Source organism: Equus przewalskii, chromosome 4 (genome assembly GCF_037783145.1).
Source record: "Equus przewalskii isolate Varuska chromosome 4, EquPr2, whole genome shotgun sequence".
NCBI lineage: Eukaryota > Metazoa > Chordata > Mammalia > Perissodactyla > Equidae > Equus > Equus przewalskii.
In genome coordinates, this window is record NC_091834.1 from 14,287,723 (window position 1) to 14,301,241 (window position 13,519).

General features: G+C 41.7%; 1 protein-coding gene across 6 annotated transcripts in view; it reads left to right on the top strand.

The window, feature by feature from the left end:
- HECW1 (HECT, C2 and WW domain containing E3 ubiquitin protein ligase 1) overlaps positions 1–13,519 on the top strand; it is a 394,020-nt gene that overhangs the window by 308,997 nt on the left and 71,504 nt on the right. For all 6 annotated transcript variants that reach the window (XM_070617193.1, XM_070617192.1, XM_070617194.1 and 3 more), the window contains one exon: positions 7,022–7,156. In XM_070617193.1, coding sequence (XP_070473294.1) covers positions 7,022–7,156 — 135 coding nt within the window. The remainder of the gene's footprint in view (positions 1–7,021; positions 7,157–13,519) is intronic.

A 13,519-nucleotide genomic window follows, 5' to 3' on the forward strand; every position in this document is an offset into this window, starting at 1 on the left:
GAGAGGAAAGCCTGTGTCTGCGATGTGCTGTGGGGCCACGAGGAGGAAGGGAGGCGGTAACTCTCTGCATCAGGGTTTCTGTCCTGTGCATTGTAGGCTGTCGAGCACATCCCTGCCCTCTGCCCACTGATGTCCATAGCTCCCCCCAAGTTGTGACCTTTCTGTATGTCCCGAGGGGCAAAATCACACCTCTTTGAGAACTGCTGCCCACATCTTTTTAAATTTATCTTTAAATTTGAAACCACATTATGTTCATTGGCCTGTCTATCGTTTTGCCTCCTGGGCAGCTAACTCTCAGGGAATGAAATTATTAGTTAAATGAGAGTGACATTATTAGATTAATCGTTGTAATTTCCCTAATAAACCTTCAGTTCTCATTAAAACAGCCTGTCAAACAGGGATAGGGTCTACTTACCGGGCCCGTGTGAGGTTCCTGGCTTGCATCTTGCCTTTGTGTGACATTAACTAAAACTGGTCCTTCCAAGTGATGCTTCAGAAGCCTAGCTGAGTTCGCTAAAGTGGGGATGTTTTTTCTTGATCACCATCAGTCGTCTCAATGTATTTATAGGACAGGCCAAACGGTTCACTAAGGAATTGTCCCTGAGTAATCTTTTATGAACTTCGGTAGGGAGAATCCCTCCCTCTTTTAGGGTCAAAGGAATCAGAAGCTTTGCCAGTAGACGTGTCTCAATGGGAAAGTGCACTGTAGCGCTCCTTTCCTCTGTGATTGTGAACTGCAAAGCCACAGTTCCCCAAAGTGTGCTGATGGGGTGTCGTTGTCCCCTGGGAGCCACAAATCCCTCTCTCACAAACCCCTTAGCCTGCCTCAGATCCTGGGCTCTCTGCAGTGTGTAGGGAAAGAATGTGTCCCTTAATGCAAGTCCCTCAGTCCAGTGGAGCTCTGTGATCAGCAACTCTGTGGTCAGGGATGAATTAGGGGGAGGAGGGGCACGCCTTGTGTAGCAGAAAATCCACCATAGCCAGAATCTGCTCCCCGGGACCTTCTCTTTTACTGGATGTGGGCTCCACTGGGAGAATGACGGTGATTTATACTGTGAGGACTTGCTGACATGTGTTAGGGTGGGAAATAAAGCCTGAGCCAGAACAGAAAGTAAAGGAGCATCTTATCAGAGCTGGGGTGCACCTGCTTCGTCTCAGTGGTCTGCAGTGGCCACATTTACATTTATCATTTAAGCAAGATGCCAAGAGATCACCGCTATGAATCAGTGAACAGAAAGGCAGCGTTTCTTATGCAAACAGCTCATACTAATGCAAACAGCTTGCTTAGCCTTGGATTTCCAGGACTGCAGCTCTCGTACCAGATGCAAACAGCAGGGAGCCCAGTGCCATGCCAGGGATGCCCCCAAATGCCATTAGCCCTGGTTCTCCATGTCACGCACAGCCTCCTGGTCATCCTGCTAGCAGAAAGCACAGCAGCTGAGACGTACACAGTGAGTTTTAGCCATTTCAGAATACGTATTAGGGAATTTCTGGCAAGAGATTTTTTTCCCCCAACTCTGTTTAGTGAGATGGTATCATATACAGGAAAGAAAAAGGTCTGAATCTGAAATGAGAAGACTCGAGTCCTGCTTTCAGTTATAATACAAACTAGCTGTGTGACTATATACACACACAGAGAACGGTCTCTCTGGTCTCTTATTAAGTGAACACACACACAGACTCACAGTTGGCCCACAAAAATTCTAAGAGGCATACATTGTATTGAATTGTTGGAGGGGAGTAGCCTTAAATTTGAAATTTGTTGTCACAATCCCTAGGGTAGAGAGGAACAATGGAGGATATTGGAAAAAATAGGGGTAAGAGGACATGTGCAGAGGACTGCTCCATCTCATTCTGAACGTGAAACCCTGGGCAGTCACTTCTCCTCTCTGAGCCTCACTTTGCTTATCATAAAGTAGCAATAATGATGCCTGCCTTGCCTTCATGATTTTATAACCAGATGTTAAGAATAAATACGTTAATGTGGGAATCCATGATAATATGGCAGGTCAGCAGTAGTCCTCTTAATCTGCAGTAAATGTCCACCAAAAAAATCCAAGATCAAGATTGGCAACTGGAGTCAATAAAAGAATACCTCATTGCTAAAGCCCATTGATGATGAGAATAGATTGAGAAAATATTTTTGGACTACATCCTGCGGATCAACCCTCTAACCTGGAAAGAATGTGCCACCCAAGATACTGGGCTTTTGGCACACCACTCACTGAAGGATGGTGTGGCGAAGCTCACTATGCAAAAGCCATCTTCATAGGTGGCTAGAGCGGGTTCCAGAGTACCAGATGATCCTCTCGTTCCTCATCTGGCCAATCTGCTTCTTTCTCAACACATTCCGAGACGACAGCCTTCCCTTTAGTATGCACTGTGGTAGGGATAGAAGGCTGCAGCTGAGTTGTTTGGTGGCTTTGAAAGCAGGGTCATTCTTGCAAAGGGTCACAGAGACAGAAACTGGAGCAAAGAACAAAATGGCGTCTGACTCATCTGTCGTTTTGAAAGTCTGAGAGGGAAGGACACAGCTTCCTGCCCAAGTTCAGCAGAGATTGCGTGTGGGCCCAAACTGGGTTCCAGGGCTGAGCTGAGGAGGGTGGTTATCATCCGGAGAGGAAGTGGGCCTGTGGCTGGTGAGACAGGTGGGATCCTGTCTGTGGCAGGCATCATGGAGGCAGCCTCCTCCACTGAGGAGCGAACACACAATGACAAAGTGAGAGGGGGCCTACGAGGACCCACTGCTACGTGAAGGAAACAGAATCTCCATCTGAGAAAAAGCATATCTCATCGTGTAATTTTCTTCAGAAAATAGAAATACATTTTTCAAAGATATCTGCTTATTATCCACAAAATGGCACAGGAGCACATGACTTCTATTGAGCGAGAAGGAGGAGCCACAAACAGAAAACAAGCCGAGAGGAAGCAGACAGAGGAAAGTAGAACCACCATGAGATCTAGCAATCCTGCTTCTGGCTGTATATCCAAAAGAATTAAAATTAAAATCTCAAAGAGTTATCTGCCCTCCCATGTTCTTTGATATACCATTCACAATAGCCAAAATATGGAAACAATTTAAATGTCTGTTGATGAATGAATGGATAAAGAAAATGTGGCATATATGTACGATGAATATTATTCAGCCTTAAAAAAGAACAAAATTCTGACACATTCTATGACATGAATGAAGCTGGAGGACATTACGTTAAGTGAAATTAGCCAGTCACAGAAGGACAAATATTGCATGATTCCACCTTTATGAGATATCTAAAGTAGCCTCATAGGGGCCGGCCCGGTGGCCGAGTGGTTAAGTTCGCACGCTCCACTTTGGCCGCCCAGGGTTTCGCCGGTTCAGATCCTGGGCACGGACATGGCACCACTCATGAGGCCACACTGAGGCAGCATCCCACATGCCACAACTGGAAGGACCCACAACTAAAATATGCAACTATGTACTGGGGGGATTTGGGGAGAAAAAGCAGAAAAAAAGAAAAAAAAAGAAGATTAGCTAACAGTTGTTAGCTCAGGTGCCAATCTTTAAAATATAAAATAGAATAAAATAGCCTCATAGAAACAGAGTAGAGTGGTGATTGCCAGGGGCTGGGGGGAGCAGGAAATGGGGAATTTCTGTTCGATGGGTATAGAGCTTCGGTTACGCAAGATGAATAATTTCTAGAGAGCTGCTTACAACATTGTGCCTATAGTTAACAATACCGTATGGTACACTTAAAAAAATTTTAAGAGAGTAGATCTCATGTTTTGTTCTTACTACAATTTAAAAAAGAAAGGAAAGTGGGCTGAAAATAAACATTTTAAGATTGCAAGGGGAAACAAAATGTAATAGCATAGAGATGAAAGAGAGCAGAACTGACATGGTGTAAAATCAGATCACTGATACAGAATCAGAACATGGAAACAGCGCCAGCCCCCAAAGCAGAGGGAAGGAGCCACATTGCACACAGTGAAGGATAAGGTTTAAAAAAACCAGAAACCATATCTCACCTTCTCGGCGAGGCCTCCCGTGACCACCCAGTTTAATACCACTGCTTCCCCAAGATCCAGCCCATGCGCTCCACCATGTAACTTACATATGTGTTAGGTTTCCTGTCTTATTTGCTTCTCCTGGCAGCATTTCAAACCCCACGAGAGCACGGATTTTTGCTTCGCTCGTTGATGAAACCCTGAGGGCCTACAATAGTGCCCGGCACATGGTTGGTACTCCATAAATCTTTAGTGGATGAATGACTTATAGATGTTCCTGAAGAAGAAATCAGAATAATAGTACAGCGGCAACAATTAAACGTTAAATATAAATATTAATACTGAAAATAAAACTTTGTGATCTAAAACAAATTATTCAGGTGAGCAGATTTATTGGGCTCACGGAGTTATAATAAAATTGATTAAAATAGCTTCTCCATCTACGCATAATCTGGAATGTCTTTACATAGAAATTTTTTAAATCTTATCAATATATGATAATATGAAAATTACTTACGACAGAATTAAAATCAGACCAGCTTCAAATTTCTCATCCTTAAAACCAAACTATAAAAATCCACAAAGCAACGACTACAGGTTATTGATCAGAAAAGGTTGCAGCCCAATAATCTGATATCCAGACAAATTATCTTTCGAAAGTGAAGACACCAGAACAACAACCTCATGTACAAGATTTCAGAGCTCCCCTCCTCTTTACCCATCCTGAGAAAACACCGAAGGCCATTCTCCAGATGGCTCACAAACGAAGAACAGGAAGCCAATAATGGGAAAATCATAGTATAAAAGGACTGGTGTGAGTATTTCAGTCAACCAAATGCATACATATAGATGTAAATAATTGCTGTTAAAATGCTTTAAAGTATATTGGAAAAGCCTCAATTAAATATAGGAAAACATGTATAATAAAAATGGAATAGTTGTATAAGAGCAATTTGGATCAATATCCCCAGACTAGAATAAAAAAGATGAGGAAAGGGGAAGAGGGCAGGTGAGCAGATGAGGAAAGTTGTGTTACGTTCCTCGTTGGGTATAAGGGAGTCAAACGGGATAATTTGAAAAACAAAGGCTAACTATAGTTATTTGACAAACTTTGAAGGCAACTGTGCCATTTAAAAGCAGATTTTTCTCTTTCAAACTCCTAGAAAAGATAAATCAAACAAAATACAGTTTATATAGCAAAACACAAAAAAATCAACGTGGAAGCAAACAAATGGAAAGAATAAGAATAAAATAACAAAAGTAAAGCCAAACCTAACGGTCATGGCAGTAGGTTGAAACAGGATAAGCTTGCGTACCAAAAGGAAAACACTTTCAGACCTGGCAACAAGACAGATCCAGCTTATCAAACACATGCCTAAGAAATGATTCAGCAAGTTTAAAAATAAAAGAATAAATATTAATATAGTTTGAAAACAATAACAGAAAACTCAGTCATGGTGTATTCATATCATTCAAAAGAGAGTTCAAGTCCAGAATCATTAAACGGGGTCAGAGAAAGATTTTATATTAATCAATGGCGCAATTAAAACAAAGATACAATAATCATATCCCCTTAGGAGATGAATAAAATCATATCGTATTATATAAAGAAAAATAACAGCGAAATATGAAAGAAATGAAACAAACACATTCATAGTAGGAAAACGTGCTTTCTATCCACCAGTTTGACAGATTAAATAGACAAAATGAACCATCAAACACAGTTTTTCACAATGCGTCTTCAGTCCTGTCGAAGCTGTTGGACAGACGGCCTTTTTGAATCTGCGTGGGACGCTTTCCTGGGAAATTGTATTACAAGCCACAGATACCGATGTACATGACACTAGGAGAGTTATTCACCTGTGTCCTGCGGGAGGACATTTTTGATCTCTATAATGAAACCACCTCCTGAATGACTTCTTATGGAGCTCTTTGAAAGGCTTGTTTACAATGACATCTAATACTTCAAATGATACGCTTATACCTCCCAAGAATAATGTCTAAATCTGTATAAAATTTCTTTGACTACTTCTGTCAGGTGACATCTGGACGTATCTAAAATGAGCATTGATTGAGGTCATTTAAGCAAAGATATTTTCACCAAACATTACATTTTGTTCAAAAGAGAGTATTTGAAAGATTGTTTTGTAGTACAAGAGGTTTTTTTTTTTAAAAAAAAAAAAGTATTTTCTCTTTTATGAGGTAATTGTAGATTTATAGAATAACTTTTGTCATATATTAGGACATATACAGTAATCAGACATGCCACAAAGATTTATGTATAAGATGCATTATTTTAACAGTGAAAAAGTCAAATGTCCAATGATAGAGGATACTGAAATTAATTATTATGCATCCATCAAATTGAATACCATAGACTTACTAAAAGTCTATGTTAAAAGAATGTTTAACAACTTAGGGGAAGCTCATAAAATAATAGGTGAAAAAATCTTATAAGAAAATTGTAGGTGCAGATGTGTGGAAAATATGTATATATTTGTATATTTGCATAGCAAAAGAAAACACTAGAAAAAAAATCACCAAAAAATATTTTGGTGACTACCTTTAGATTGTGATATTTGGGATGATATTAGTTATTTTCTTCCGACTTCTTTATCCTTCTAAAATTTTTTCTCAGTAAGACTGTGCTAACCTATAATCAAAAAAGAGCTATTTTAAAAATTATTTTAAAAATAAATTTCATTTTAAAAATAAAACCCTCTATAAATTATTAATTACTAGTATTATTTTGATCCGTCGAAGGCCCTATTTCTCTTATCTTCTGTATTGAGTAAAGTGTTATGGTCCCGACTCTATAACTCCACTGTGTAAAGTGTGTATCAATGCCTGATATCACTTCATTCAACTACTGAGCAAGCAGGCGCACAGTGCCCCACTCTTCCAGCTAGTCTTGAATAGATCAAAAGAAGGGACAGAAGTAAACATGACTGGAGCCCCGTAGCATTCCCTTATATGAATTGACTTCACTTTGGCTCATTCTCATGCAGTGTGCCTTTTTTTGCTGGTCTGTCTGCAGTCCTTTTTCGTGGACCACAACAGTCGAGCCACCACTTTCATTGACCCCCGAATCCCTCTTCAGAACGGTCGTCTTCCCAATCATCTGACGCATCGACAGCACCTCCAGAGGCTCCGAAGTTACAGCGCTGGCGAGGTACCATCACCCACTGCCCCGACCCCACCCTTCGCAGGGTCACAGGCTCTGTCTCTTCTCGTGGGGCCAGAGCTAGTCCTTAGCGGCCAGGATCCAGGGTTGCCTATTCCCCATGGGGCTGAGCCATATCCATACTGCTGTGTAGAAGAATGAATGATGGCTTGAGGTCACCCACTTAACTCCCTAGACTCATCTTCCGATTGCCTTCCCTTTAGTCCTACACAATCACCGCTGTTAAAGATCTGTCTAATTGAGAGAAAACTGAAAGTGTAGCATGTCAGGGGATCCCTACACCTATGATGGGAGCCGTGCCTCCTAAGGCCTGCCAGTCACATATAAATTCTTAAAAGACCATGGAACTGCTGTGCAGTGTATGGCTGACTTTAGATGTCTACCTCTCCACAGACCCTGGAGAAGACCTCAATAATATACATATGGGCTAAAAACTGGGGCAAGTCAATGGGACCATGTGAATACTCTGTTCCCATCCCACCTTATGCTCTTCCCTGATTTATATCTTCTTTTACTCCCCATGGTTTGCCTGCTGCTGAGCCGTGAGAGGCCACTACCTTTCTTAAGCATCACATTCATTGCCTTTCTGAATTACTGTCTCTGTATCCCATACCCCCGTCCTCCTTTCTCAAACCGAAACTCAGAACAGAGCTCTTTTCTATTTCCAATCAATTCCTGTCAATATTATGGACAAATACCTTTCTATGTCCCGACTGGCATTTCCCAAGTGTCTGTACCTTCTCATAGAAACCGCCAGGATCTCAGGAGATATGAGCTCTGAGGACCATTTCCCATAAAACAGCTTATAAAATTAGACTATAATGAAGGGAAGAAGTGGTGTAGGAAGAAAAGAAATATATATATGGCCCCTACAGAGAGTCATTCCAGGAGCGCCACAGTGGACGTGTCAGGAGAAACTGGGAAAATATTGATGTACCCAACAGCCTCCAGAGGGCAGACGGAAGTCCCAAGGGAAGAGCTTGTTGATGGCGTGTCAGCACCAGCTTTAATGAAAGCCTAGTGCACACAAATTTCTTTACTACTTTTTCAGGGGAATCATCTGCATACCCTGAGAAACATAACTATTTGCAACCAAGGGCACTCAGGGTTTACTGCCAGTGCGATAAAATGGATTTTTCTTTCATGGAGTCATCTTAGGTATCATTGACTTAGCATACTACTAAAAGCATGTTAACTCTTTCTTTCTGCATAGATGTAAAATGCGTATGTGACTGCGCAGAGAGGGAGCGTTATACATCCTGGAGCGTTATATGGGTGTCAGAACCCTCCAGAGACCAGACACTCAGCAGGAGATATGTTCACAGCCCACGGAAAGCACTGTCCCAGCTTCCCAGCTCAACATGCATAGTCCCCCTCTCTGGTGGCACTTTTATAAACTTCACAAAGTGCAAGATGTATTGTCTTGAGTTGATAGTGGATCAGTTCAAAATTCTGCATCAATTTGAAGTTGCCATTTTAATTTATTTAAAATGTCCAGCTTTTTAATATTATTAAGGCAATTTCAGTATTAATGTAGGGTAACTACATATGATAAAAGCAGCTGAGCGCTGCGCACAGATTCTCTGTCACTGAAATGGAAATCTCGATTACTCAATGAAGGATGAATCCCCTAAAGATAGAGATCGCTTACATCTATAAAAAATTAACCTGAAAATATAAATATTAAAACCTTTCTGTTGAAAGAACAAGATTAAGATCATGAGTACCACTTGCATTACCTGGTCCAAAACATTTATTTGATATGACTAGTCCAAACACAGTCACATTGAATATCAACATTAGTGACAAAGCACCAGTTGCATCAGCCAAGAAAGACTCTAACACATAATGATGAAAGGATGTTAATGTGCATCAGCCATCTGTATACTTCCTATTCATCCATTCTCCAACTGACTTCTTCAGCTTTTCACACCCCTCCCATCCCTCTGCCCATCCTCTCTCTGCTGGTAGCTTCGCACTGAGATAAGGGGGAACCAAGAAAAGCAACAGAGAGAGAAGCTGGGCAGCAGAGGATATCTGATCCAGAGGCAGCACACCAAAAAGAACAAAGACCCAGCCTCTGTGAAAACAAATATCTGGTCCTCCACTGCGAGAGCACACAGCCTGGGGGATGAGGAGGACCTTGGTAGAACAATAGAGAGAGGGGGCAGTGTTGATTGCGTTTGCTGTGATGTGATTTTGCTCAACAAAGATTGATAAGTGCATGGCCGCTATGAGCATTGTGAATGCAAAGAAGTGGGAGATGTGATCCCCACCCTGGAGACGTTTGTATTCTATTTTTGAAGCCAGGCCAAGAATATACAAAGTTAAGTAACGAGACAAATTAGAATATGATTGAGTGCCAAGAGAGATGTTAGGACCAGTGCCACAGAAGTTCAAAAGAAGCCAAGGGAAGATATCTTTTAAAATAAGGTACTTGACCTAGAACTAGAAAAATTGGTAAAATCTAGCTGGGTACAAGGAAGAGGAAGGGCAGTCCCCTAGAGAGCACAGCGTAAGCAGAGGTGCAGAGGCGGGATTGAGACAGGTCTGTAGAGCGACAGTGAATAGTTCCATACGACCAGGATAGTAAGTTTCCACGTGGTTTTGGGAAAGCTTTGAATGCCACATGGAAGAGCTGGAACTTTTTTGAGTCCCTTGAACAAATTGGGTTGGAATAATATGATGATTTTTGTGTGAAAATGGGCTTTAGAGGTCAATTCATCTGTTGCTTCTCAAGAGGAGCAGACTGTTGACATTTGGGGAGGACAGTTCTCTGGTGTGTGGAATTGTCCCATGCCATTGCAGGCCCTTTTTTGGCAAGTCCCACCCATTAAATATTAGGAGGGCCCCACCTCACCCGTCACTATGACAACCAAAACAATAAATAAAACAAAATACCTCCCAAGCATTTCCAAACACTCCTAGGTGGTAATAGCAGTCTGGTTAAGAATCATATTTTGTAGTCAAGTAAATTGAAATACCAAGAACTCAAGTCACACAGAGGATTCAGGACCCCAGCCCAGCTTCCCTCACTCCCAGGCCAGGGTAGACTAGTCTTTTAACGAGGAGGCAATGAAGGCCAAGACGAGGAAGGATTGTGGCAAAGAGGGAGTTGAGAGAGAAAGGCCCATTAGAGGTAATGCCACAGGCCAGGTGTAAGGTAGGGAGGTGGCAGAGAGACAGAAAACAGAGGACACCCTGGGGGAGGAAGCCTCAGGGAAGTGGAGAGGTGTGGAGGAAAGGGCGCCTGGGACTCGAGTCAGCAGGTGGGAGTCCCAGCTTGGGCTTCTCCACGGAGGAGCTGTGGATCCTTGTGCCTTCCTTCCCTTTCTGGGGTCTCATTTCCTTGTCTGAACGTGGAGACAAGGGGACTAGATGGCCCCTGAAGTCCCCTCCAGCTCTGTGATTCTCAAGCCTGTGAGGTTAGAGTCACAGTCCCGTTAACACATAGGGAAGATGAGCGGCACAGCCAGGTGGGGAGGATGGCGGCTTTGTCTTTAGATAAGCTGATGGTGAGTGTGGAAACAGCAGGATACCCAATTAGAAATGGTGGGTAAGCAGACAGAAATATGAGACTCGGGAATAATCAATGAATTATTTTCATAGTCCGTGATTTTTCTATGTCGTATGGCACAGGTAATGGGGAATCAGATACAGATGTTTCTTAGACCACAGCCTTAAGAATCAATGTTTGCCATCACCTTCATGAGTTATTCTCTTGAGTGTTGCTGAGCAATTGATTTTTTTTTTTTTTGGTGAGGAAGATTTTTCCTGAGCTAACATCTGTTGCCAATCCCCCCCCTTTCTTTTTTTGCTTGAGGAAGATTAGCCCTGAGCTAACATCTGTGCCAATCTTCTTCTATTTTGTATGTGGGATGCCTCCACAGCATGGCTGATGAGTAGAGTAGGTCCGCACCCGGGATCCGAACCCACAAACCCAGGCTGCTGAAGCAGAGCATGCGGAAATTTAACCACTGGGCCATGGGGACGGCCCCCTCAGCAGTTGATTTTTTATAATTACACTTAAGGACACAATTAAAATCAGTTTCTATATTCCAACTCCTACATGGTAAAAGTTTCTCTCAAAACCCCAGCAATAGGTTACTAATAGAGACACTGTTAAACACCTTTTGGGTTAGCCTTTACCTCCCCTGAAAAATTTTCAGGCAGTTTCCTGAAAGCAGTTATCAGGAATATAGGATTTTATGCATAAAAAGACCATTATTTGACATTTTAACATGCATTTTAATACAGTGGCACATCTGTCCGTAGTATATTTAAGGACCAACAAAACAGACCTTATCTCTTCCCATAGTGTCCAAATGGAATTGGCTATAGATAAATGGAAAGAACATTGCAGACTATAAATATCAGATCCCGTCTCTCTATCGTTAAGGAAGTCACTGAAGGTCAAGCTTGTCTTGTTTATACTGCAATTAACAAAATAAATTAACTAATTAGGAAAGATAACAGAACACGTCATTTTCATTTCTTTTACCACCTTCTCTTGGTCAAGTGAGAAAATCATTAGTCATATGAATTTTCTGGAAGGGTACACAGAAAAAAGCTTAACAATAGTGGCCTCAGGAAAGGGCCAGAGTCTGGCAGGGAAAAGAAACTGACTTTTCACTTTAAAAGCAGAAGTCACTCTTAGTCATTCTTCGCAGGAAGCTTTTTGGATGACAAAAGTCATTTCATTAGCTCTAATGTCCCAGAGAAGTCGTCATCCAGGAAGCTTGTCTCCGGAGAGGGTGACTTCTGCATTGCTTCTTAAAATTGGTAATTTTCCTCTTGATGCCACATAACCTATGCATGGTTACAAGGTTTGGTTGGATAAAATTCAGACACCTATGAAAAGAAACTTTTTAATGATAAGTAGTATGTAATGAGTGTAGAAAACTCAGACACAGGTGGAAAAGCAGTGAAAATACCCCATCTGGAGACCCTCCCTTGTACACGTAGAAATAAAAAACTAAATCATGTTGTCGGTGGTTCTCCATCCCAATTTACCGTTACAGGACCTTGTGGACAGTTTCCATGCCATGAAATTCTTCTATAATATTTTATCATGTGGATCTACCCTAATTTATCTCAAGCTTTTCTTTGTACATTATGCTTATTGCCCACTTTTTACTATTATAAATGTAGAACAACTCAAACATAGGTCTCTCATTTTATTTCCTTGAGACAATTCTGAAAACTTTGTTAGTGATCTATTTTTAGAATACAAAAGGAATCTAGAAATGAATCATTCGGGCCTTTCCTCTGAACTTGCTAATTTTTTTTTTTATCATCAGGTCTCCAGCATTTTCAAGGAGAGTGTTAGCTGATTGCTAACCCGAATTCAGTCTAAAACCTACAATTTTCAATCACAGCTTAAAAAACCACCAGTTCATATTTCCAAATTGCAACACAGAAGAGAAGCTTGTTTACCAGTCACTGAAAACTATTTTCTGAGCATATCTATTTTGTTTTGTCTAGAGAACCAAATGTTTGAAGTTTTCACATTTGCAATTATGATTAAAGCTATCTCAACATCAAATGGAAAAGAAATTCTAAAAGTAGTCCCTAGTGCATTCTGGGTTTTAGCTGTAGAATAGTCATGGCGTGTCAGGGGTTAAAGCAGCCCACTGTGGGCTCTCCTCTGTCTGTCTGTCTGTCTGTCTGTCTGTCTCTCTCTCTCTCTCTCTCTCACACACACACACACCTGAAAACCTCAGTAAGACAAAAAGCACCAGATGCCAGGGAATTTAATGAGTCACATAATTTTGGTTTTAATTGGAAAAATCCATTCATCCAGTCATTTCCGGTAGTTAGGAAAACAAATGTTAGTATCATGTTTGCAGTGAGATCCAAAGTGGTCACTCAGTGGATATTAGACATTCTTCAGGATGGACCATTTAGTACCAATTCAGGGCTGCAGGGATCCTAGTACATGCTAAATTCTAGCCCAATCTTAGAATCTCAGAATCTCCTCCGGCACTGCCTGAAATTGTCTCTATTCCTGTAAATTCCTGGCTCCTCATTGGAAAAGATCGTTTCTATCTAACCTCGCATCCTCCAGCTCTCACCTGGAGGCCATCCAGTACCGCTCTGTAATCACCTCCTCTGCCCTTGGCAGACGTTTCTCTGGCTCAGGGACCGCCCCCCCCCCGCCCAAGCCCTACCTCTCCCTGTGTTGCTTCCTCTGTCGCACTCACAGTCAGCTTGAGGCATATTCCTCAGTCCATCATTTACCTTCAGAGCAGCTGGGCTTCATCTCGTTTCTGAAGTTTTTCAATCTGGCTTAGTTTTGCCAGTGAGCAGGTGACCTCGGAGCTAGGCACTGTTTTCCCTAAAGCATGTCTC